The 27,680-nt window shown below is 31.9% G+C and overlaps 2 protein-coding genes across 3 annotated transcripts in view; both read right to left on the reverse strand.

Annotated features, from left to right (window-relative positions):
- Nucleotides 1-284: 284 nt before the first annotated feature.
- Nucleotides 285-4,134, reverse strand: LOC124352866 (UDP-glycosyltransferase UGT5-like). Its single transcript, XM_046802581.1, has 4 exons — nt 3,506-4,134; nt 2,552-2,771; nt 1,227-1,446; nt 285-581 (listed from the first exon to the last, which is right to left on the reverse strand). The coding sequence occupies exons 1-4, from the start codon at nt 4,070-4,072 to the stop codon at nt 293-295; spliced, it is 1,296 nt and encodes a 431-aa protein (XP_046658537.1). The 5' UTR covers nt 4,073-4,134; the 3' UTR covers nt 285-292.
- Nucleotides 4,135-15,293: 11,159 nt separating this feature from the next.
- The window catches only part of LOC124352867 (GTP-binding protein 2), a 41,845-nt gene continuing 29,458 nt past the window's right edge, over nt 15,294-27,680 (reverse strand). For both annotated transcript variants that reach the window (XM_046802582.1, XM_046802583.1), the window contains exons 6-9: nt 25,849-26,031; nt 22,958-23,069; nt 21,220-21,407; nt 15,294-19,946 (exon numbers count right to left, since the gene is read on the reverse strand). In XM_046802582.1, the coding sequence (XP_046658538.1) occupies nt 19,677-19,946; nt 21,220-21,407; nt 22,958-23,069; nt 25,849-26,031 (753 nt within the window). In that variant the 3' untranslated portion in view covers nt 15,294-19,676. The remainder of the gene's footprint in view (nt 19,947-21,219; nt 21,408-22,957; nt 23,070-25,848; nt 26,032-27,680) is intronic.

A 27,680-nucleotide genomic window follows, 5' to 3' on the forward strand; every position in this document is an offset into this window, starting at 1 on the left:
GCTGTGCTTCTTGACAAGTTTAACTTAATTCTTGATTTGCAAACTTTGCAATGTGAGATTAATTATAACTAACCTTGAGTATACGAGTTTAAAAACCAACCTCATTTATTAAAGTTTATAAAAAACAAATTGTTATCATTTTTTAGTGTTATTCAGTTTGCAATGAAAAATTATGTTGTTTTATCATTGCAAGAGCATTCAGATGTGATAATATTTATATGACAAATCTGCATTTTTACTATAAATATACTGTGTCATATATAATAGAAATAAGTTAAAAGCCATTGGTGCGTCATTCAGGTTTTATTTTATTTTCCATAGTAAATAAATATTTTGCTAATGTGTATATCTTTCTGAGAAGAAAGTATAAAGTCAGGATGAAGAGCAGTGTCACAACTAGCAGGAAGAGGACCACATCAACCAGGAGGTAGCGGAAGGAGGACATGTGTCTTGCAGGAGTCCTGAGCTGCGGAGCTCCTTGGTGCTTGGCCACATACTCCACCCAATAAGCCGCAGTGTCTAAAGGAGACACTTGACGGTCCCTCATCTGAGCTGACAACTGGTCCATGTTTCTCTTGTACCTGAAAAGGAATAAGAACATAAGTAAATCAGAATCAAGGATGTTAAAATGTCCATGCAAGATGTGTGTGCAGTGTTTTTGACACATTAGATGTTTTTCGTAGATTCTGGATTTTAAAGTGAAAATTAACTCAGTACGCCATTTTAGCTCCACTGATTTCAATTCCAGTTTACACATATCTGCAATTTTTTTAAAAGACAAATTTATACACAATGTATACAATTTGCAAACATTTTATTAATAGTTTCAAAAACTGCTCTTAAAATTAATGATTAGGAGTTAAAAATGTTAGATATTTAAAAAATAAACATTTGGACCGCATATTTTCAAAATGTTTTAGTAGAGTGTCCCTGGACCTTCCTTTTATCTGATGAGTCTTCCATACCCCCAATGCCCAGGAGGTACAGTTCCATTACCTCTGGTTCTAGAAATCAAACACTGTATGTATGCAATCTGAGTCCAATATTATTCTCATTTTCCATATAAGTGTAAAACAAAATAATTTTGTGATGAAAAATATTTATAGGTAAGTGAGAATGTTATTCTTTTTTTTAACTATACAAATTTGGAGGCTTGACATTAAAGTAACGTTCCTAAATAATTTTATACAGGTTAGTACATCTTAATATATTAAAACATCTCTTACACAGGGTTGTGGAGGATCTCCTCCAGTGCCCAGGACACATAGTCAGCGGAGATGTTGAGGATGTGGAGATGGACACCAATCTTCGCCTGTTCTGCTTTCACCATGTTCCATGGCTGATCAGCGAACACTGGAACTCCGATTAGTGGAACAGCAAAGTGGACTGCCTCTAGGAGGCTGAGCAGGCCAACATGTGTAATGAAACCTTTACACTTTGGATCAGCTGGAGCATGTTCAAATGTTATGGGTTATTTTGTCTATGAAATTTAAAGTAGTTAATGTAATAAGTTCAAATATATTACAGAACCTTGAACGAAACACTTCTAGCTATTCTAAATGCATCATACTGTCCATACACACAAACAGTGGCTGTTTAGAGCACTTGCAGTATTGTGTAAATCTATTCAGGGACTACACAATAAAATTAATGGTTACTAAATCATAACAATCAAAAGACTAAAGCCTTCTTCAAAAATAAGAAAGTATAAAGAGTGGGATATTTTGCACTGTTTAAGTCATTCCTTCAACTATGTTTGTTCTTTAATTATTTTTATGTTATACTTATTTATCCTAGTGAATTAGACCCTTTCACAATAATTTGTCATTAAAATAGAAGCAATCACAAGATGGTAGGATTACGTAGAATAAATAAAAATAAATAAATTAAACAACAATTACAATTTGGACAAAGCAGTCACAACAATCTAAGAGAACAATAATTACGTTGTAACAATAATATGAAGTATTGAACAACAAAGAAAATAAATAATAAAAGAATAGTAACAAATAGTAAAATATCAGTAAGAATAATATGAAGCAATTACAAGTATGTATATATTGCCTGTCATAATAATAGATAATACTACAATAACATACAAACAAATAACAGCAATACTAATAACATAGGCAACAGATTAACAATATAAGAATAACAACAGCAGTAGCAATAGAATAACAATAACATGATAAAAAATATAACAGTGCCTTCAAAATGTAACAATAAATCAACAGATCCACTGATTAATCAATCCCAACCAACTTCTTTTTAAAAGAGTCCCCTGATTCATTGAATAAATCTATATTGGCAGCAGCTGCACTTTCATACCACAGGAAATATTGTTATACAGTACATTCAACAGTAGGTTTGATTTATTGATACAATACATTACAACCTTTACTGTGATAGTTTGGATTGTAGAACAATATTTAGTGGCTAACAGCAGATTTTCAGTCCAAGTCATCATTTAAGACTAACTAATTATGAAAAAAACTGAATAATTATTAATAATCATTTTGTTTCAAACCTCAGTAGTAATCCCTTAACCTACCAAGAATGTCAAGCTGTTGAGCCCATGCCACAACCATTACGTTGCGAGGAAGAGCGGGAGGAGTAGTGTCTATTTTCCAAATTACTCTCTGAGGTATTCGACTGAAGGCAGTGATGAACGCATCTCTGACATAGTCTGGAATAGACGTTCCAGAGAGAGTCGAACCCAGACTGAAATAAATAATTCCGTCTTCAGCCCCATCAATAAATGTTTGAATCTCCTGAAACGGTTTTGACAATTTATATCATATTATGAAAGTTATGTAACAAGATAGAGATGCAGGAAGTTCAGTTCAATACAAACTGTACCAGCAATCTTGATGTTGGAGAAACATGATCACAACTTAAATAATAATCATTGCATAGGTTTTAAATAGTGACTCACTAAATAACCAAGATAATGTAATTATTTTCAATGTAATTGAATGTTACTGAACTTTGAATTTTTATTAATATTTGTAGCCTAATCCACTTTAATTCACATTTTAGTATACTTATATTATATTAAGTTTTGGAAGAAAAAAAATTAAAAAAAATGATAATGAACAAAAGAATATTGCTCAGAGCTGACAGTTGGGACGTACAAATAAGAATTTGGTTCCTGGAGAGGTTACAAAGGAATACATTGAGACAATGTAAGCAATACAAATTAAGTTTGAAAATGAAACCAAAGATTATTATAATATAAAGAGTCGCTTTGGAGGAAAATTGTAGTTTTGTGATACACAGATATTGTATCTCTGAAAGGGCAACAATTAAATAGAATCAGGAGAGGGTGAATAAGAAACTAGTCTGTGCAAAACAGACACGTTTATTATTGATATACCCTGAGTAAAGTTGCAGATATAATACATGCAAGGATATAAATTCCAGGATTGTGAACACAGTAATTACATAATATTGTAAGTCACTAGCTGAAATATAATTGGAAATGTATTTTATAAGGCAAACATACCTTGGGATGTGATGTTTTCATTTTTGGAATATGAAGACCTCCAACAGAGACCATATTAGGCAGCCATGCACGGGCATAGCTGACCTCCGGCTGAGTGTTGAGTAAAACTACACCAATCTCGGAGAGAAGGTCTAGCAGGGGAGGCAACGGGGATTGTTCATATTTCTGGAAGTGTTTTATCATAACTGCTTCCTGGCTGGGAAGATGGTGAAAGTAACTGTAGTGGTGCTCTGACATTGTAGCGATCACATTCTTCAGCCTCTGGTAGAATGTTAGCTCACTGGTAAATGCTAGCTGGTAGGTGGTGAAGTATGATAGAGGATTCGGGTTTCCCATGATGCTGTCCACTAGAGAGAAAGTGCCAAACGATGATAAAGTTACAACCGGAGCTTTAAATCTGTGGCCAAACCCGATGAGGGCTTCTTGCCCGAAGAATGTTTCAATAATGATGACATCAAACTTCTCGTTGGATGCCAGTAGCTTCTCAACTTGTGGTAAACTCAAGAGTTCTTCACTCAGTCCTTTTGTAAGCAGCTGAAACCCCATCGGTCTGATGAACGCTTCCATATCTATCCGAGCCTTTACACCATCAAAAGAGAGTTTTTTGTCTGAAATAAAGTAATGACAGTATATATTTATAATTAATTAAGAATTATATTATTAATCATCTCATAATGAGTTCATATACATTTCACAAAACTACAATAGTAATTTTCTTGCTAAGAGCATTTATACGCTTGTACTCTTTTGACCCTTTACTTATCCATTTAGATACAATCCTACCTCTGTGTAGCCAGAGTGTGTAATCTCAGCAATTTCATACACTTACTATATACTGCCAAGAAAAGAAGTCATTTTTGAAAAAATTCTTCGTTATTTTGAGTTTTCCTCAAGTATTCTTTAATTGAATATGGATTTATATCCATTAAGAATATCTACTTCATGCTAATAGAGATAGGTTTTAAAACAAGTGAATTCTAAAATTTTGTGACCAACCAAATACTATCTATTTTATTTTTCATATTTTTTAGAAACTGCTCATTTTAAACAAGGTGTTTGTTATTTCATATAAAAACTAGCATTTACTGGGGCCTTGTGTGCAATTTTGTAAGCTTTGCAAGTGTATAACACTTCTAGTTCAAGCGAATTGTATTCCCTGTGACATAAAATAAGCATTCCACAAGCCAGTCTGCCAGTTGAGTACAAACAGTGAAGCTGAGTGATTTAGTTGTGTTTGTTTATTGTGTAAGCATATTGTGTAAGTTTTGTTCTATTGTTTCTATTGCTTATTGTCGTATTGTTTTTACTACTTTGTTTCAGTTTTAAAACAATTTTTAAACCTTTTTTGAACTAAAACTTTCTTATAATTGAATATAGCTAAACCAAGTAGATCTGCAATCATAGTACTAGGAAAAAGACTGATATTTGCTTAGTTGGTCAGACATCTTCTGAATTTAGCGAGACAAAACTCTATCAAAAAAGAGGTACTATCAGTCTTTTTTTTTATTATATAAATGTACAAAAACAAACATTATGAGAATCAGCAAATTCCGCTGCAGAAAATGTCTTAGACATCTGGAGTAAAACAAGAATACCAACTAGATTAAAAAAATATGTTATAGAGAAGCTTGAAAACATGTTTAAAAAATGGCAAAACCTAAAGAAAAACAAGGAAAATAAAGCTAAAAGATCAGATAGTGTAAAAGAGCGAGAGGACACTTGGATGCATACACTTGATGAATTATTCGACATAGAACATGCTGATGCTCTAGAAATTATTAATTTAGAGTAGGACAGACAATTTTTGCTAACTCAGTGTCAAAAAGACCAACTAGGACAATTGGAAATATTAACAGAAAATTAGCTAAAAAGGAGTCTGAAAGTGAACAGAAGAAGGCATGTTTGGTAAACTTAACTAGTGATAATGATTGTAAAAGTGAGTCATCAGAAAACATTACCGAGTCGGAATTGGCTACTCAAAAACTTCCAACAAAAAAGAGAGGTAGAAATAAAATAATGACGACAACCTTGCTGATTGCCTTGATATCTCAAAACTAAGTGACAGAAATGCTGCCCTGGTGTTAACATCAACTCTCAAACCACAGGATGTGATCCATCTCTCTATAACGTGAGTTATTCATCAATTGTTGAAACAGAATTGAAAAACGAGAGGCCTTAGCACGAAATTTGAAAATGGACTTTTCTCCTAATGTTCCTCTCACTGTGCATTGGGATAGGAAAATGCTTGAAGATATTAGTGTGGATCGATTTCTAATATTTGTGTTTAGGCAAAGTGTTGATCAACTCCTGGGAGTTCCAAAGGAGGCACGGGTGAATTAACAACTACTGCTGTTTATGACACAGATTCCTCATGGGGAATAGTCAATCAAATTAAGTGTATGAGTTTTGAAACAACTGCTGTAAACACAGGACATCACAATGGGGCATGTATTTTATTACAACAGATGATGCAGAAAGATATGTTGTGGTTGCCATGTCGCCACCACATTTTAGAAATTATATTAGAAACAGTTGCCATTCAAGGAGTTGGACAATCAATAGAGCCAGACATCTGATTTGTTCCAGAGATTCAAGAAATTCTGGACACAAATTACTTCCCATCAATATGAACCTGCCACTATGGACCCTTTGGCTAATGATATTGTACAAATTACAAATTATTCAATTTAGTAAAGATCAGCTGTAAGAAATCAACCTAGTAGGAACGCTTGAAAAACAATTGTCATTCAAAGCAACTGCTGGTGTACACAGAGCTAGGTCAATGGCCAAAACCATTTATGCATTGAAAATTTACTCTTTCGCAGTCAATTTCAACTGACTAAAAGATAGCTGACTGGTATTCGAGACATTTGTATTTTTTTCTGCAGCTATTTACATTAAGAACTGGTTCCAAGCGCCTTTACCTGCTTACACTCCATTGAATGATCTGCAACTCTTAAAATATTTGGAAGCTTTCAAAGCAGTTAATAACACTGTAGCAGAAAAGCTTTAAACAAAATAAAAAGATTACCTCTGGTATCTCTCTGAAACACTTGTGGTTCTATCATTGTTTTATGATCGAGTAACAAACTAATCTAAAAAGAAAATCGTGACAGCTCTACAAAATAATGGTTCTGATCATCCACCAGTGAAGGTATCAGTTGACCTAAAAGTCATTCAAATACAAAACCTTTAAAATGTTGTTTCGCTTATCACACAAGAGATCCTAGTTCGAATCCCAGTGTGGGCATGGTCCCACCCCCCCCCCCCCCCACCCCCCCCCCCCCCCACCCCCCCCCCCCCCCACCCCCCCCCCCCCCCACCCCCCCCCCCCCCCACCCCCCCCCCCCCCCAAAAATAATAGAGAACTATAAATGGGAAAACCATACATAGATGCAACATATCTTTAATTTTTGAATGTTTTCATTTGCATTTAGTTATTTTTCTCCAAGTTTTTGAACTATTCAATTCAAAACAATATTATGACAGATTTCCTGTAATTCTGCCACTTCACATGGATTGCACATTAATATTTCAAAGTTTCAAATAAATTGTTTGACTTGTTGCTGGCACTATCTGGGATGAAAACTACCAACTCATATCTATGGTATTCATATAAAATTTTAAACTTGCAAAAGAAGTTACGTTGTCACAGGGATAAAACATTATTCATAAGTCTTCCAAACAATCTGCAGGAGATGATTTTTGTAAAGGAAAGTCAAATTCGTACCTAATTACATTTACATGTATGTGTTTAATACTCAGAAATGTGGAAGCCAGTACTTAAATGTACTTGTAATGTAAATCTTTTCATTCAAATGTCATCAAATCTTGAAGTGTCACATCTTATCACATCTAAGGTTTCGAGAATGAAAGCCAAGATAATATCACAAGCTCAGTGTATGTTCTACCTTATTCTGAATAAATCAGTTCAAGATATACACTTGACATGTTATTATTCTTAACAATTTAATTTTTTTTCTACATAGCAGTTAATGTTCTGAAAGAAAAATCAATTAAATTTCAAGCATGATATATTATTTTTTAGTTTTCAGATTAGAACCACTTCAGATTTAATTTTAATGCTTGAGTAAGATTTAAAACAGCATCATTACTTTATCCAAAAAGTTATTTTAAAACTCACATACAATTCTTATCACCTACAACATTTAAAAATAAGATTTATTAGGGGAATTTCACTGGTCTGATGTTCTAATTTGCTAATAGTGAGAAATATTATAAACTATCAACTGTTTAGTTTGTCGGTGCAGCATATTTTTTAGTAAATCACAGTTTCATTAGTCCCAGTGCCAAGTGTTAAGTAGAATGGGACTATCTCCTTCATTGGCCTGAGTTTCATTTGTCCAAATAAATGTTAATATATTAATAATATTACATAAAAATATAATTATATATAAACATTATTGTAAAAATCATATTGTGTAAAATTTTAAATGGAAAATTAAAGGTAAATTATTATTTACCGATGAAATCAATGACAGCCATTACAAAAATTCTTCTATTGAAGTTCTAGGCCTCCAACATGCGTTATTGGGAATCCATGCCTGAGCAAAATGAAAAGATTCAAGCATACCCGAGATTAATAATAGCTGTTATAAATTCCTTCTAGAAGTTCTAGGCCTTTATTCAACATGCATCTTTGGGAATCCTTGCATAAGCAGAATGATAAACTCCAAGCATGCCTGAGATTAATAATTGTTGTTGTGATAAATTCTTTCAGGAAATTCAGGCCTTTATCAGAGGTCACTAGATATCCTTATCTACACAGAATGACAATATGATAAATTCTTTTATCAATTCAGATGACCTTGAAATTCAAGGTCGCAACAGGATTCAATGGGATGTCTTGCCTGATGAGTAACTTTCTGCTTATATTTGTAGAATCCCTAAAATTTGTTTTACTCTGATTTATCTTATTTCATAAATTTAAAAAATGTTGTGCAACCATACTTAAACAAAAAACCGTTTAAGAACAATTAAAAAATTTCCTTAAATGTTAAAGATGCTAAATAGGGCCTTTAAAGTAATGAGGGTTAGATAAAAAATATATCATAAATAATGAGGTCTGTCCAGAAAATTCTGTTTGTATTGCCCGTGCAGTGTTGTAATCACAGTTCCACACACGAACAATACTCCAGCCCGGAATACCCAAAAGGCACCTAGGGGCCTATTGGGACCTATAGGGGCGCACATATTACGGACCAATATAAAAAAACTAAATATAAACAAAACAATAAAACTTTTGAAACAAATAAAAACGCAACATGCATGGATGAGGAAGGAAGTTTTAAGTGTGAACAGATTGCTCTCTGTCTGCAGAGCAGAATTACGCAGTTTACTTGAATGCTGTAGCCTGCAGGAGGGAGGGGGAAGGGTAGCTGGTATGGGGGCAGGCGTCAGGCGATGACTCACTGGAAATACAGACGACTAGACGAGCCAACAGCTCCCCTTAGCTCGCAGATCGTTTTGTACCTTGAAGTGTCACTGTTATTGTTTGTGTCGGTGAATTGTTGACATTTTCTGCTAGATTGTTGTTGATTTATTTGAATATTACTGATCAATTAAGATGTATCGAGCTACCTGAGTGAATTTGAGGTAAGTTGTATGATATGATAATCATTATCATAATAATTTAAGATAATTATTATCTATCACATTCGCAATAGTTTATATTATAAATAATGTGTAACGTAACTTTACATTTTGGTTATGTTAATTTTGTGTCATGAAATAATCATAGCACGCTAAGTTGAAATTTGTTCTCAGTTACTTAACAACAGGCTATACTATCATATGTACTTAAGGGCGCATTCTACAACAGGCTGACACAGCCTTTCTGTACGATGTCTTGTAAGCCCATTATAATTTTTTTTAAATAACCAAATGAAATTCTTTCAGAGACTATTCTTTATCGAACGCTAAACTTTTTAAATAAATGTAATGCTTATAAAAGTTAAATTTTAACCACCTAAAATTTAAGTTTTTGAATTGAGTTAATCAAGAAAACATCCATCTGGAACTGAGTTCAGGAAGAGAGGTAAAATCAAATCTGAAGAGGTCAAAAAGTGCAGTGGAACTTTGAAAAACTTGGTATATCACCACAAGAGGAGAAAACTATAAGAGATGAATCTGTGCAAGTACTAGTGGCATCTCTATTGATGAACTCTCTTCCTCCACTATCAGTGTAAATGAAAAAGAAAAACCTGGAACAAGTTTAGAACCAGAAAAATTTTGTTATAATCCTGATCAGGCGAACTGGGTTTTAAATAAGGTATTGTGTGATTACGTATCTACAAATGGGTTAGTTCAAAATAAAAATGCAGGTAAGGAAAATAAGATGAATAGGAACCGTTACTGGCGTTGTAATGTAAATAGTTTTAATAGACGAATGGAGAAAAACAAAACAGAGCCTGGTTGGTGTTCTTTAAGACTAAAAGTACAATTTTTTGTGGTCCTGTCTGTTTTTTTCATTTAGAAACACAACCTGAGTCTTCTTTTGTGAAAGAAGGTTTTAGTCACTGGAAAAATGTATTGTAGAAACTCAAAGAACATGAAATTTCAGTTTTCCACAAAACCAATACAACGATTTTAAAAGAAAGAAGAGAAAAAAGTGATTCCAGGCTTACTGAAATGATTGGTCAAGAAATTAATTACTGGAAAATGATACTGCAAAGAGGTGTCATTGTGATAAAGGCTTTAGCTTCTCGTGGGTTGCCGTTTCTAAGGTAAGAAGAAATATTTGGTTCCAATTCAGACGGGAACTACATGATGATGTTTGAAGTTCTTGCTAAGTTTGGCTTTTTTTTGACCGACCACATTAGAAAATATGGAAATCCAGGAGGGGAAACATTTTGCATCTCTCATCCACTGTGTGCGATGAATTCATTGAGTTATTTAGAAAACAAGTACTGGCCTACATTTTAAATGAGGATAGAAACTCTCAATACTTATTAGTTCTGGATTCTACTACAAGCATTTCGCATATGGATCAGTTGTCACTTGTTATACGCTATGTGAAGCAAAGTGGAGAGCCAGTTGAGAGATTTCTTAAGTGCTTGCCAAAAGTTGGACAGTCTTTTTCACCGAAGCTCTGCAACTTTTTGGATTGGACATATTAAAGTGCCATGGACAATCTTACGAGAACGCGTCAAAAATGTCTGGGATTTATTCTGGTCTACAAGCAATAATTCTTGAAGTCAGTCCACTTGCATCATATGTCCCTTTTGCTGCCCATTCTTTAAACTTAGTTGGTACTTATGCAGTAGATTCCTGCCTTGAAATGGTAGTTTTTTAATCTACTTCAACACTTGTATAATGTTTTTTGTAGTTCAACATATAGATGGACAGTATTAGATAAGTACAAAGACACTAAATTAACAAAAAAAAACCTTTTCACGACAAGGTGGTCTGCTAGGTATGACACGGTAAGAGCTTTTACAAGAATGGTCTGGAGTCATCAAAGTTCTTGAAGAATTTGACAGCTACCCAGATCAAAGACTGGTATCCAAGCAGCAAGAGGTCTGTAGTTTGAAACAGCTGTAGTTGCTCAGTTATGCAGAACTATTCTCCTTAGGCATGATAAAGTTAACAAATATGTTCAAAATGAAGACGATGATGTAGTAGTCGTTGTAGAAGTTTTTAACACACTTTTCTTATTTTTAAGGTCAATTTTCTGTTTGAAGAGAATAGAGAATTATCACAGGTCAACAATACAAAAGGCACGACTTGCCCTCCTGTGCGTCGAAGCCGATTTAACAAAAAATGTTGACTTCAACCAAACTATAGATTTATTTGTGTGGACTAAATCATGTAGGAAGAAATTAAGAAAATCCACACAAAGTGATTGGAGTTTTTACTTGTCTTGGTATTATTTTAAAGTGTAATTATTATGTAACATATTATTTACTGTGATTAATATATGTTTTATTTGGCATTCTTGATAGTTGTGCCTATCAAACAATTTTTATCAAGAAAAACAAAAAACAATACCACATTTTCTTTGTTCATATTCCAACTTTCTACTTTAAAATAGTTTGAGAAACAGTTACAGCTCTGTAAGATTGATTTCTAAAATATGTTCTTAATATTTTCTTGTACACAGTTCTGTTCTGTACATAGACATTAGACATAGACATAGATATTTATTTGTACAAAACGTTCTTTACATGTTTTTTTTACAATAGTGAACTGGTACATTGTCATAATATACAATACATACTAAAGCCTTATAGTAATCTTATTATGTTACAATAAAATTTAGTCAGAAAAATAACAAACACTTGATTTTTATTTAGAATTAACTAAGGAGGTTTAGCTGTAGTTCATCTATTTCATATATAGCTTTGTCAATAAGAACAGTCTTTAATTCATTTTAAATTTTCCTATGGTCATTGACTTAAATGTTAAGGGTAGGTTATTGTACAATATCAACCCCGAATACAAAGGGCTTTTTTCATAGAATGTTTGAGCGATGGAGGGGTATTCTTAAATTAGCGTTATTTCGAGTGTTATAATTATGTTGAAATCTTAGATCTTCTATTAGTTGGTCTTTGCTTAAATGGATATAAACCAACAACTCATACATGTACAAACTGGTTAAAGTTAATATTTTTTTATTTCTAAAAACAATGATTTGCAAGGTGCTCGAAAATGAGAATTTGTCATTATTCGGATAATTCTTTTTTGTAATCTGAAAACTGCTTTTAATGCCAGGAGCTAGACCCCATAACACAATCCCATAACTAAGAATTGATTCCACATAACCATGGTAAACAGATTTTTAGAACGTCAAATGAAACATTTTCTCTTAAGTGTAAAAAATATAAAAGAAATGGATCTTAGTTTTGACAGAAGGTCATTTAGATGAGCTTTCCATTTAAAATTACTATCAATTTTAATTCCCAAGAATTTATGTGAGTCAACTAAATTTGGGAAGTTAAAATTGCCATTTTTATTATTTCTAATACCAAATTTTATTACTTGGGTTTTATCTATATTAAGTTTTAAACCATTGGAATGAAACCAAGAATCCAAATCATCCATCACTTCTGAAAGAGTGATTATTAGTTCTTCACTAGTAGAGCTTTTGATAATAGCTGTTGTGTCATCAGCAAATAATATTAAATCTTTGGTAATAGATCTAGGAAGATCGTTTATAAAAATTAAAAGAAAAGAGGACCCAAGATAGAACCTTGTGGCACTCCCACCACTATTACTTTTCCAATTTGAATACACTTTATTGTAGTTCTCTTGAATAACTGTTCTTTGTTTCCTTTTTGTTAGGTAAGACTTTAGAAGGGACAAAACAATTTCCACCAATGCCATAGTCATGTAGCTTTAACAGTAAGACCGAATGATCTACACAATCAAACGCCTTAGACAGATCACAGAAAATACCCGGCTGTATTCCGTGACCCGTCCAGACCATGTAATATGCTGTTTGTAAATTCTGTCAAAGCTGATTGAGTATTCATGTTTTTTCTGAAACCCGAATTGTTTATCGTAAAAGAGTTTGTTTTTTTCAAAGTAATCAACTAATCTAGAGTGAATAATCTTTTCAAAATATCTTTTGAGAAATTGCTTAGAACTGAAATAGGTCGATAATTTTAAATCTAACTTCGAGCCCTTTTTAAAAACTGGAGTAACTTGAGAATACTTTAATCTATCAGGAAAAATCCCTTCATTTAAACATTTGTTGATTATTTGTGTCAATGGTTCTGAAATGATATCAACAGAGATTTTAATTAGACTTATTGGTATCCCATCCCACCCTACAGAAATTTTATTTTTAAGACCTAAAACACATCTCCTGATCTCATCAACTGTACAAGGTTCAAGATGTGCAATGTAACCCTCTCTTCAGTACAAAAATTTCTTAATGAATTATGAATTCCTTTTACAGTAGCCTTTGGAACACTAATTTTTTGTACAATGTTAGAAAAATAAATCATTAAAAAGTTCAACAATTTGAGCTGGATTACTTATTTCCGTGTTATTTGAATCTATTAAAGTAATTTTATCTTCTCTGTTTTTATTATCTTTACCGAGTACTTTATTCACAACATGCCAGGCAGCCTTGCATTTATTTTCTGAGTTCTGTTAATAAACGAGGAGTTTGCCCTTTTTCTTTGCCTCAATAACTACTTTTTTGAAAATCTTTTTGTAGGATTTTAACATAACTTAGAAATTGTATACTTCTACTGAATTTTGATTTCCAGTGAAGTTCACGTTTTCTTTTTGCTGATATTTTTATTCCTTGTGTAATCCAATGTAAAACTACTTTTTTTCTTTTCTGTTTAACTTTAACAGTTTTTGGAACAATAGCAAGACTCAAAATGTCTTAAAAAACAAGTTAGAAAGTTATTGTAGCTTTCCTCGGCATTTATACTTGGGCTTACTGTTAAAATCGTCACAATTTTTTAGTGATTCCATAAAAATATTAATTTGTTTACTAGAGAATATCCTTTTCCTTACCAGTATTTCTTTAAAGCCTTGCTTTTCTATTGTATTTTGTGGGATATTTAAAAAAATCGCATTATGGTCAGAAAGACCTAGGTCAATATTCATTTTGGCTATAGCATCATATCCTTTTCTAGTTAATATGTTATCTATACAAGTTGAAGTATTTACTGACACTCTAGTTGGATCACCAAACATACACTGAAAACCATTACATTCAATTATTTCTAAGAATTTGCTTGTTATATCATTTTCTACTATTATATTTTACATTAAAGTCACCTACTATTAAGATCGATTTTAATTCTTTAATACTTTTTCAATTATTAAGAAACATTTTCTCAAGTTTGGCAAAAAATATTTTTCTGGCATTATAGTCTGGTATAGTGTAGATAGAAAACAATGACTACGCTATGATCAAGAAGCTCAATGCACGAACATTCAAAAATAAAATCTTCATATAAATCAATAAAAAGTGTAATTGGTATATAGGGATAGTGTTTTTCTATTAAAAGACAAGAACCTCCTCTTTGATTATTTTGTCTTACATAATAATCACCTAAAAATATAATTATATTAATGAATTTAATATATTTATACACTCATTGTCAAGCCAATGTTCGTTCAGTGAGATTATCTTTATTTTTGATTCTGATAAAAATATATTTAGTTCTGAAATTTTGTCTTGGGCTTATACCTCGATGTTGTAGTGCATTATTAAATTATAGTTTCTAGCATGCATATTATTACTAGCTTTGGAGCATACTAAAGTTAGCCTTATGAAGTTGATTTCACATGTCTTTCTTTGGGAAAAATTTCTGCTAATTACATTTGGAATTAATGGCTGGTCTAAGTTTGCCGAGACTGTGTCGTTGTCAAGAAGTTCTAGTTTAAATCTACACTATTACCAGTTACATTTGTTGAAGATGTATTAGTGGGAGAGACATTTTGTAACTTTGTAGGTGTCCTTAGTGAGAAAGGTGTTTTGTGAAGATGTAGAAGAGTCAGTGAGAGAAATACATGTATTACGCAATAGAATATCAGTAACAAAAAGAACACAATAGAACAAGTTGTTCAACCTCTAAAAGAAAAGTTGATAATGGAGGGAAAGAGGAAAATCTTATACTTGTACAATGATGTACAGCTTCGTTGTCATAAAAAAAGCTAGCATATGAGCTGGAGAAGACAATACAAGTCCCCTGCACATCAACTGCAAACAAATCAACTCCTTCTTACATTCCTAGAAGAGGATTCAGATTCAGTTTTCTTTGCTTAGAGGCCTTAAAGGTAGGTATTTAAATAACAAGACTGTGATAAATTGAATTTATTTTCTGTGATAAAAAACAATTAAAATACTAACATTCAGGATTTTATTGTTAAAATAAAATAAATAAAATACAACTTGGTATTGAAACAAACTATTACGCTTTATGCTAGGTTAAAAGAAATTTGTGTGCAATTCATAGAATTGTCCACTTGGATAAGATAGATCTAATAGTCTTGTGACAACCTTCCTGCTAGCAATGTACAGAATCTACTTACCACCTACCACAGCCAGACTTTTACTATATACAGTACAAAGCTCTTACTTTATCTTTTTATTTCAGTAAATTACAATGAGATTTACACTCTCTGAAAATACATAAATACGTCAATGAGACAGGTTACAAAGAAAATACTGACTTAGTCCTTTAACATTTTTACCATTATTAAAAAGTACAGTAATGAAAATTAAGTAGCTCAATTTTAAAATATTTAATAACTAAGACAATTATAATGCTAATTACAAGTTAGTTTGTAATATCTTTTATATTTACATTGCCCCTTTAAAATATTTAAAATTGAGATTTTTACGTATTTCATATTGGATAAATGGTTTTTTGCTAAACTTGAAACAAGACAAGCTTTTGCAAAAATTGTTGTGTAAAAACAAAAAGTTATTAGGATTCTAATCTGCAAAATGTATTATACCAATTAAAAATAATCAACAATGTCACAAAACTATACTTCTGATTTGTAGGTGTTGTCTTAACATAATAATAAATTTTACTTTATTACACACTGTCTAATTACAATTATATAATATTGTGATTTTATTACAAACACAACACTGAGATCTTGAGTTTGCTTAATCAAATATAATTTGACTACATTTATTTTGAACTAATACAAATATCATTTCTGTTACTAGAAAAATATTTAATTGCTTATATTATATGTTTATGACATAGTCCTTCACTAATGGTATATGCCAACTTTCAAAAGTGTGTTTTGTATCACCTGCACACTCATAAAACCTATTTTCAATTGTTCTGAAGAAGAAAATGCAATCACTAGAACATTTAAAATTTCTGACTATAAAATTAGACTTGTGTTGGAATTACAATTCAGGAGTCAAATTTTATTACTGTTTGATGTGTATAAATATGCAATTATAATCAATTCAGATTCAAAACTGCTGGATTGAGAATCAATCCAGTTCCACAAACAATTAACAATTTAAAAATTGGAACTGGCCAACATATAATTTTTTATTTCTTACTTCTTGAATAACACACACAAACAACAGCAATAAACTTACATTAGTCCATCTTTAGTCAGGAAATTCATATTCAATATACTAAAATCATACAAAATTATAGAATATTTTACTTTTTGATGTTGAAATTCATATCCACATTAGTTGGTTTTCTATATTTGCTGGAGTGTATTGATTCAAAGTGTTTGCAATACTTGCTTGCAAAGCTTAGTTAAACATTATACCCAGACACAGTAGCTTCATTTAAAGGCTTTATACTTTGTTGTGAGGGTCTTCATTTAAAGACTTTACTCAATTAAACCCTCAAATTTTCTTTAAATTCATATTACTTCTAATCATTTTTGTTCATTTGAGGTTGTTAGGGTATTCAGAAATTCCCTATCTCGAAAAAGCTACATGGCACAATTATTTTATTACAACTAAAGGAGAGATTTTTCTTTGTATAGTCTTATATTATAACTCTAAAATTAACGATGTTTTACGTAAACATAAAAATATTCATAAACACGGCATATGGTAACAGTTTAATAGTTTCAAAGTTCAGTTAGGTGGGACAAATGCAACCTTAATAACTGATAACTTTAAACAAAAAGAGATCCTGAAAGCAATGAACCCCTCACTAAATATTTTACTATTTTCTTTCTATTAAATCAACTTTATTTATGAAAATATTCAATATTTGTTTTTCTATAAGGCAATTAGCATTTTTATAATGCCATAAGATTAGTAGTTTTAGGAAATAATATTTCGCATTTATATTGTACGAGGTAATTTAAATTATTTTTATGTTTATATAATTTTTGGCACCATTCTAGTAGTTGGTAAAAGTATTTCAGTGTTACTGAATAGATTTAGTTTTTTTTTACTGTTACTGAATTGGTATCGTATCTCAGATTTGTTATAAAAACACTGTTACATTTTCTGAATGTAGTCTACATTTTATAATTGTTCCAAAACATTCATAATATAAATAAAATATATATAATTATAAATATCATGATTTAAAAAAAAATAAAAATGAATAAAACAAAATAATTTTAGTAATGATAGAAAGATTGAATGAATTGTCTTATACGAGTAGACAATTAACTGCCTGAAGTAGTTCTGACTGCCACCAAGCAATGCAGAAGAATATGGTTTAGCTGACTTTAATAGTTCCGAATGCCACTGACCAATGCAGAGGAATATGGTTTAGACAATTACCTGTCTTTAATAGTTCCGAATGCCACTGAGCAATGCAGAGGAATATAGTTTAGACAATTAGCTGACTTTATAGTTCCGAATGCCTCTGAGCAATGCAGAGGAGTATGGTTTAGACAATTATCTGTCTTTAATAGTTCCGAATGCCACTGAGCAATGCAGAGGAATATTGTTTAGATAATTACTTGTCTTTAATAGTTTCCGAATGCCACTGACCAATGCAGAGGAATATGGTTTAGACAATTATCTGTCTTTAATAGTTCCGAATGCCACTGAGCAATACAGAGGAATATGGTTTAGATAATTACCTGTCTTTAATAGTTCCGAATGCCACTGAAAAATGCAGAGGAATATGGTTTAAACAATTAGCTGTCTGTAATAGTTCCGGTTGCCTCAGCAATACAGAGGAATATGGTTTGGACAATTAACTGTTTGAAATAGAGCTGATTGTCATTGAGGACTGCAGAGGGATATAACATTTTTGTTAAGTACCATTTGGGTGTTTTATATACATATATATATATATATTTAAATTAGCAGTATATGCAAGTTATATGTGTTTTAATTAAAACAATTTATCTGTAAAGAAAATAAAAAAAGAAATTAAGAGCCTATCATAAACTGTTTTAATTTTACAAATATTTTTACAAAATCATTAAAAAAGGCTTGGCGTTTTCAGCAGTACCTTGAGAGAAATCTTTGGCATTTTTTGGACAAACTTGTTATTATGCTCCGGCACTAAAATGGTTTATATTCAAATTTTTATATGTGGAAAATCTTAAAGTTCGCATTTATTAAAATAGATCTTTAAGCCTTGTGTGTTCTACACCAATGAACTTAAATTAAAGTGTAAAATACTACTTTAATTATTTTAAAATACAAGAATTTCCTCTTGTGCTGTATAACATTTCTAAAAATAATTAAAATATTGTGAGTGATAATATTTTGTAGAACTCAAGTGAGTATTGTATATCAATTTCCTCAAAATGTAATTTCTTTTTCCTATAAAGACTCATCACAGCAAAAATAATTCTGCCAAGTTTATGCAGTAAATTTAAAAATAAATAGTTTAGATAAATAGTTCTAAGCCATGCTGCAATATCCAACATAGTGGCGGTGAAGATTGTCTGTCCAAGACAGCCTAGTGACAGGAGTGTCTGTTTGGCAGTGGGTGGATATCAACATCACAGTAAGGTGCCTGTATCTCACCCTAACAAATAAATATTTATATATACAATGTTATTAACTCTATATTGTTTAGTATTATTTTATAAAATTTATAGGCAGTACTTAATCATTAATAAAGCTCCTTAAAATGGTTACAAAACAGGTAATGATTTCAAATGAGATCTATTTTGTACACTAAAATAGGATAGAATATGTTTTGTTTCTATATATATAGTTTTTTGTTACTTTGGGAATACTGAATAACAAATTATACTTTATATTTTGCTACATATATAATTCATTGTTATGTAGAAAAGATTATTAACTAAAATCTTCTGTGTTTATCTATATATAAATATATTTTATATTCTGTATATAAACTGTGTTGATAACCAGCTTATATAATCTTTATATGAATTATCGAAAACATTCTAAGTCGAATGTTTCGCACAAAGAACAACTTTACTGTTTGTACTTTAAAGTGATAATTGTAAAAATAATAACCATGAATATTACTATTCACATAATCTATTACGAGACTTCAAAAAAACTTTTGTCAAGCTGTGATGAACCAAATTATAAAATTGAGATGATTATAAAGAACCATTGTTAGTCATACATAATTAAAATCTATTGCAAAGTACAAATAGTAAAAATATTACTAAACATTAAATTTTCAAAGTTTAGCTTTGTAAAGAACCTCAAGAACCAGGTGCATAATACTGACTCCACCACCTAGTTGTGATAGCAGTCATCAAGAACACCAGTAAGATTGTCATGAAAAAATTATGCTGCAACAACCTGAAATGGGAAGACCTGCGTTATCTTGCCGATCCCCTTGGTGGTGCCCTCTCGGAAGAACAGTCTCATCCCTACTCGGACATATTCCGGGTGTCGGAGAAAGCGGAAGAGGACACTGGCCTTCTCGTTAGTGTGGATTCCTCCTACTGCCATGATGCCTTCTATGACTGCAGTTTGTCGCACTGGGCCGATGTGTACTGTTGTCTGGAACCCAGGGTGTATTGCCGTAGAGTGGAAGAGCACACACACTGTTGCCTACAGCATGAATAATTTATTATAACATGCAGTGGTGTGAATAATACAGTGAATAATTTAAGCAAAACACAAGTTTTACTTAAGAAAAGACAATTTATATATTTTTTATTGGTTAAATACGTCATAGTAGCGAAGAAGACACAGCAAATAAGTATGAGTTGAAAAATTAGCTTTGAATTTAAAGAAACAACAATTTTTTACTCGTCTTGGGGTTATGGTAAAGTTAATGGATTTATAAGTGGTGTGTGAAGGGTTAATACAAATTAAAATATATGGTACAATGAAATTTTAAAAAATTGATGGATGATTCCCGAAAGCAGAGTTGAACCACCAAGAACGGTTGGGCTGGTCATGTAATTTACAGACGTTGCAATTGGTCGGGTAAGCATTAGCTGACATATTCATTTGTTCCATGTCTTAAGTATTGAATAATGTGTTGTTTTTTATTGACATTTTATTTAACAACTTTGAGCTAACGTCAACGTGTATATACTGTGAATTCTGATAATGGTATTTTTATAATCAAACACGTATATGAAACTTCACTGCAGATTTTATGCCAAGTTACGTCTAAGCTATATTGCTATAATTTTAAGTGTGGGGCATCTAAAATAAATTTTAATTAAATTATAGTCTGTTATCTATATCCTCCCACCAGCTTTGCCTGAGCATGGCGACTACAAACCTGTCTCAGGCCTTTAATTAGGCCAGTAGAACTAACAATATAGGCCCTAAAATATAATGTATAATTTCTCACTGAGGACCAAAGTCATATATCTAACTTAATAGTCTATATTGGTGCAAACGAAACTATATTTTAATAGTTTAGCAAGTAATATAATCCATATATGTGAGTAGATGATATATGATTGTAAAATTATTGAACTTTCTTTTAATTCATAGCAAAATTAGTACTTTGACACCAGCAAAGTACAGTTCTTTTCCCATGCATAGATAGAGCAACTCATTCTCATACCAATTAATTATGTGTGCAGTGATCAAAAACAACACAATTGCTGAACAAACATAAAAATAAAATTACCACCATACAATAATGACAATATGCAAATGACACCAAATTGCAATAATGGTGTAGGGCAGCACCTCCTTTACCAAATTGGTGAAACCAATGGTCACATACCTCTGTGTTTGCCATCACAACCAAAATTACTTTTAATTAGAATCAACATTATAGTTTTAACATCCAGGCAAAAGAGCGTGGATTTTAATGTGATTAACATCAAAGTTATACTAACATAACAGATGAACGTACCTGGAAGAAGAGACAGCCCGTTGGATGAACGTCTAGACTGAGCAGGACCATGCCGGAGCGCAAGGTGATGGGAGCGCAGTCTAGGCCGAGGGAGGCACTCTGACTGGCCCGCACCGAGCGACAGGGCGCCTTGTTCCGGTGGATGGACTGCACCTCCACAGGCACAAACTCCCCATCATCAAATGGTCCTGAACAAGTAACAGACATATAGGGCACTATATTGCCACACATAAGTGATCACGCAATAGAAGTACTAACAAGTACAAAGTTAAAATTTAAAATATAAAAAGTTTGCTGTAAATCAGTTGAAATTAAGACACTAGCGGATACATTAGCAAAGAAGTGGCTCTACCATCAGGATGTACCCTCTACTAGGTGGGACTCTAAACACCCATATCTACATATCAAAGAGAAAATTACACTGGCTGACTGAATTCAGAATGTATTTAGAAAAGTCCAAATTCATTTAACAGTTACTTTGAGTTTTAGGTTGGAAATCTAGGCTGTCAAGATATTAATATCTTTAGTTTCAAAGTATTGAAAAAAAATCAAATTTTTACCACTGGGCCAGTGAAAAATGTAACACAAACTAATGATAAAAACCAATAGTTTTTCATCATTAGTTTGTTTAACGATTTATACTATTGGATACCTACCAACTATCTAGTACCTGGTGGGATAGAAATATGTTCTTTGTATCATCTTTGGGTGCTAAGCATTAGTTTTTATCTTGAAAAATTATTTTCCTTACTATAGTTCCGAAGAGGTAATAAGTCAAGTGTTTCTATAAAAAGCACCTCTCCCCTTACCTTTTTAAACTATGTTGGAACTACTAATGTTGTATTAAATTATGCAAGGGACATTAGCAAATGTTTCTTTTTTGTTCTGTTGTATGTACTCTTCTGATATCTTCTATTTTATTATCATATATGTTATTGAGGACATGGCCTTCCACATGCTTTCACTTTCAAGCATTGCAGCTACAATATTTCTTGAAGCCATTTGACCTATTGTTGCTTCTATTTCTGTCCTCTTTACCACTGATTGTAGCTGAAAATTCACCACTCCATGAGAATATTCAATTCCATGCACCTGTCTCCACCACAGGGGGAAATGAAACATTCCTGAAAATTGCTTGGAGTCCAGATAGGAGAAAGATATACAAGAAGGGATAAGATGAGAGAAACTTGAATCTCTTTATGAACTGCCATTCTTTCCTATACTAACAAATGAAATGGTAGGATTTATGCTATGATAAAGGAGAGTCAGTTGAAAGCATTCAACAACTCACAACTCTAAAAAGGCCACTGATTGTTCTTTACAGTTTGTGCAGATGTTACCCCACTTTCTTTATTTTAAGTATTAAAATCCATTCATGTGTTTCCATAAAACACTACTGATGTCTACAAGCACAGATTACTAGATAAGACCACCCACATATTCTATTATCCTTGAAATTCTCTGCCTTTACTATGACTTTTATTGCCAGTCAAATACTGTATTTACCCTATTACAACTGATCAGGATAAGGTTGTGAAGTCAGTTAAGTGAAACTATAGGAGAGGCCAATGGAAAACTATCCATCCAGTTTCTTCCACAAATATTTTGAATGAAACCAGTAGTTATCACTCGTTATTGACAACTTAAAGGAGATATAAAGCTCAAGTATTTACTCTGTTAGGAGTCAAGGGAATATAATTCAAGATATAACTTTCATTGGGATATCTACTGTGCTCACCAAGTAGCAGCTTGGTTCCCTCATTCACCATTCCCTTGGTCAGGAGCCCACCAACCACTGGTCCCACGTCCGGAACTCGGAAACATTCGTCTATTTGGAACTCGCATGGTTCCTGCAATGATACAGAACTCAATCTTGTCCTTTGGTCTTAAATCTTGATCAATCAGGTTATAAATGTTAGTATGAATTATTGCCAAAAAAGTTTGTTTTTTACTAAAAACCTTTATAGGAGCAGAGTGTTATATCAAAGAATAGAAACTATGATAATAATCTAGCTAATAAACCAAAATAATCATTTCATGCATTTAATTTGAAATGCATTTGACATCCGGTTTTTGTTGTCAGTTGAATAGAAGTTTTTTATTTAAAATTTGTTATTGACGATGGAAGGTTTGAAAGGATAGTAGGATTTTAGAACTTTACCATCATATGTGACAAAATGTTTAAAACTATATATCAAGGAAATCTATTCTCTTCATCGGGTAAGAAGACAATTAGTACATATACATGTAATACAATGTGCGGCAATTGACTGTCAAGCTAAAAAAAAAAGAAATGAAACATTCCTGAAAACTGCTTATAGTCCAGATAGGAGAAAAATGTACCCAGGCGTTGTCACTGCACAGAATGTAAGTCGCAAGCACAAACACACGCCACACCAGCACACGCGAACGTGGGAAACATTTTCTCCGGTCTGAACTTCAAGCAGTTTTCAGGTATGTTTCATTTCTTTCCTGCTCTAGTTTTTAGTGGCAGCCCATTGCACATGATGTAGCTTTTAAGTAAATGTATATGTACTGTTTTTTCTCACCTGAAGAAGAGGATGATAGATTTCAACCCTCGAAACATAGTGTTATACATTTTGTAACGTAACGATGGCAAATGTCCAGAATACAAGTTGTTATGTTAGATATTTTGTAAGTAAGGATGTCGTGCATGTATTTTCAAGAAAAATTAGTGTTTTGCAAATAGTACTTGTAGAGTATTAAATTAAGATTTAAAATATAGTGTTTGATGTCTTCAAATAATGGTGAGAGTTTCGTGAACAAAATAGCTAGTATGTCATTGTGCATGTTTTTATAAATTGTGCGTACTATATTTATTTGTGTATTTTTTACAAGAATTGGTAAAATTATAGGAAAGGAAGTACATTTTACCATTATCTCTCAGACTAAAAATATTTCTAATTCTACTTTTTGTGGGCAAAAGTTTATATATATATATATATATATATATATATATATATATATATATATGTATATATATATATATATATATATATATATATATATATATATGAAACATGTGATAATAAATTTGATGTTAGACAAAATTTTGAAATTTTTTATGATTTAGAAAAAGTCGAAAGAACAGATTATTCAAAACTTTTATTCCATAAACATGTTTAAATTACACATAATTATAAAAATAACAATTTATAAAGCCATATAAAAACCCCTTCTTAACAGGTGTGCATTTTCTCCAGTATTTTATACTGTGAACAATGTTCAAAATTGGGAAGGAAGGTTCAATTCAAAATCACTTTACTGAACTGAACATTTTAACAGTGCATACTCTTTACATTTTAAAATGTGTTATTTCTGGAATAAATTTCTGAAATCTGTTCCAAAAATAATAACAAATGTTGAAAATGTCAAGAAGTTTAAACTAAAGTTGAAAGAACATTTAATTAAAATGCATTTTATATTTTATTCATTTCAAGAGTTTCATATAATTACATTGTTATGAAACCTCCATTATTTTAATTATTAAAGTAACTTTAATAATATCACTTTAACCTTCCAACTGATGACTGATGGCACAGACATTCAACAATACCACTTGTAAACTGATAAAGACGGCACAGCCGCCGGACAACTTTCCGCTATTATTACACTGGAATCGTTTATGTTCTAAAGACGTAACTTGCACATTTGAATCCTCTACTCGTAAATACCAATTCATTTTATATAGTTTCTATTTGAAATATTACTCGTTGTCAGCTGATATCGATCCAAAAGCCGTACAGTATACAGCTGACAGATTATGCAGCTGGTGATGTGCTGCACGGCCTCAACATTCTTTATTGCTACTGTTGTTAGGTTATTATGTAGGCTAATTGTTTATGATTGATTGTTATGTCGACAAATAGGCGATCCTTGTTCAAATAATTTACATGAACTATTGGATGATAAAAATATTAGATCTGATGATAAAAGTGACATATCGACAAATAAAGTGCACGATGATATTTCTTTGTCAGATTTGTTGTCAGGTAGTCTGGATGATTATGAATTGGTGGAATGTGAGCTGGGTTGTGAAAAATTGATAATGACAGTTACAACAATTCGTCATTATCTGATATCCCTTTTCCCAAAGAATTCATCATACACCAACATGGATACGTACTGCCAAAAAAGGTAGTACATACTTTATATTTTTAACAACAAACTTTTTTGTGTTGTAAATAAGTGTATATATGTTATAATCTTTTTGTTCACTACAAAACTGTATATATTTTTGTACATTTACAATATCTTACTACCTCAAGTCATGTGAAAGTTACATGGAGTGAAACGTGGAAAACAAAAAAAATTATAATACACATTTTATTATAATACATTATTTGTATAAATTAAAACACTCAAGTAAGTGCATACTTGTATTATTTTACATTTGCCCTGGTTTATAACAAAAAATTGATATACAACACTTATTACTTAGCATTTAGAACATATTTTTTTTAATATCTGAAAAATATGCAGCACAAAGACAACAACCAGTATATCATTCTGGGAGTTTCTTATTATCAGTCGGGGGGGTTAAAGAAACAGGTATTTTAATGAAATTTATTCTTCAGATAAAATAAATTTAGGTATTTGTAAACTTACTTGCTCCAGCCTCTCTTTCTCTTTGTGACTGATGCCTGGGGGTAACACATGAAGGAACCTAGTGAGAAGTTCTAGACCCTCACCATTTACACTGGACACCAAGAATATTGGTACAATGTTGTCTGCCAGTTGGTTCGAACCTGCTGTGATCACATCATCTTCATTTTTCACCAAAAATGGTACCTGGAAGAAGGGTTAAAAGCAGTTAACTACCTAGTTTATTGATATACGCACAAACAAATACAGATGTTCCTGTGGTGTAGTCGGCGAGGTTCTTGGGGGTCGTGTAGGACAGTACTCTGAAGTGGAAGGATCATGTAGCACTAGTGGCTTCAAGATTAAACTCATTTTGCTTTGTGATCAGGGTTATTTCTCAAGTCATCAATCCTGAGACTTTATGGACTGTCTACTACTGAGGAATAGAGTGGTATTCTGGGGAAACTTTGTAGACTGTAATATGTTTTCAGAATTAAAAAAAGAATTATTTGGACAATACTTCAGCTGAAATATATGCAATCCTGAAAACCTCTTTTATCCACTTTAGAATTCGGAATTTTGCTTCCCATATAGTTTATGAAATTCTCTGCCTGTACATGAAATATTCAACAAAATTTAAGAAAACGTCTTCTTGAACATTTAAGATCAGCCGAGACACAGAGACTTTCAGTATTCAGTTCAACAATTAGCATTACATGAAGTTGGAGTTTACTACTCAGCTCTACAACTATAGCCTAATAAACTTTTACCACATCTCAAAATTGAAAATTCATACAACAAATTCAAAGTTTCCCTAAAACACCATCTTGAAGACTGGATCTACTATACGGTTAGAATTTTTAAGTGAGTAAAGAACAATGTAATCTAAAGTTTCCTTTAATTTTACAGCCATAAATATCTTAAGTAAGTATAGTTTTTTAGATTTTGTTTCACTTTTTTAAATAAGTAACTTGTTACAATTGATGTTATGTACTATAAAATATTTTTCTGTTTCATATGTTTACTTGAATATAGCTCAATATTGTATACAGAAAATGAATACACGTTTTTGAATTTGAATATAAGAGAAAGTTATTGTCGATGTTAAAAATGCAAGCGTTTATTGACATAAATCATAGAGGTCTGCCTTTTTCATCTCAAAATATGTTAGGTACAACTCCAATTCAAATTGTGTTTCACATTGCATTCCTCAATTAGCACATTCTCAAATCCTATGACTGAACTGAATTGTTGTTAGCAACAGACTGAAATGTGTGAGTTGAACCTTAACCCTTCAACGCGTTATTTTTTTTTCATGGTCATACTCCCTCCTGCGTTGATTTTTCTGGCGGTTTTTTAGAGATTTTGTGTTTTATAAATAATATAAGCAAATTACCCAAGTTTATAATTATTTTATTATACTTTTATGTTGTTAGTGTTTAAAATTAGCCAAATTAAACAAAATTAACCTACTTTAGGTTAATTTCCCTAAAAGCTAGCTAACCTACAAACCATTCCCAACTCATGTTTATAAAACACAACAAATTGTTCCTGTCAAAACGGGATTTCCTTCTTCAAAACAATATAGTTAGCTTGTAAAACTAATAATAATAACTAAACAAAGGAACGTAAAACACACAAAAAATATGTCAGTTGAACATAACCATCACACTAACAATGACTGTAAACAACAACAAACGTAAGCTGACAAACGATCGGCTGCACGGCAATGACGTCGTCTTGAATGCAGCTGATTTCTCAGATATTTTTTCTAAAGATCGATTTTTCGAGATATCGACTCAATTAATCGAAAGTTTGAATCTTCTCCTTTCGATTGGTATACATTTTTCATTGAA

This window comes from Homalodisca vitripennis, chromosome 1 (genome assembly GCF_021130785.1).
Source record: "Homalodisca vitripennis isolate AUS2020 chromosome 1, UT_GWSS_2.1, whole genome shotgun sequence".
Classification (NCBI taxonomy): domain Eukaryota; kingdom Metazoa; phylum Arthropoda; class Insecta; order Hemiptera; family Cicadellidae; genus Homalodisca; species Homalodisca vitripennis.

Bases quoted from the DNA above. Each gene is read 5' to 3' on its own strand.
- LOC124352866 (XM_046802581.1), bottom strand. From the start codon at position 4,072: ATGGAAGCGTTCATCAGACCGATGGGGTTTCAGCTGCTTACAAAAGGA. The intron at 2,772-3,505 runs GTATGTTTGCCT...AAACCGTTTCAG, and splicing joins TGAAAACATCACATCCCAAG to GAGATTCAAACATTTATTGA. The intron at 582-1,226 runs GTAAGAGATGTT...ATTCCTTTTCAG, and splicing joins GAGATCCTCCACAACCCTGT to GTACAAGAGAAACATGGACC.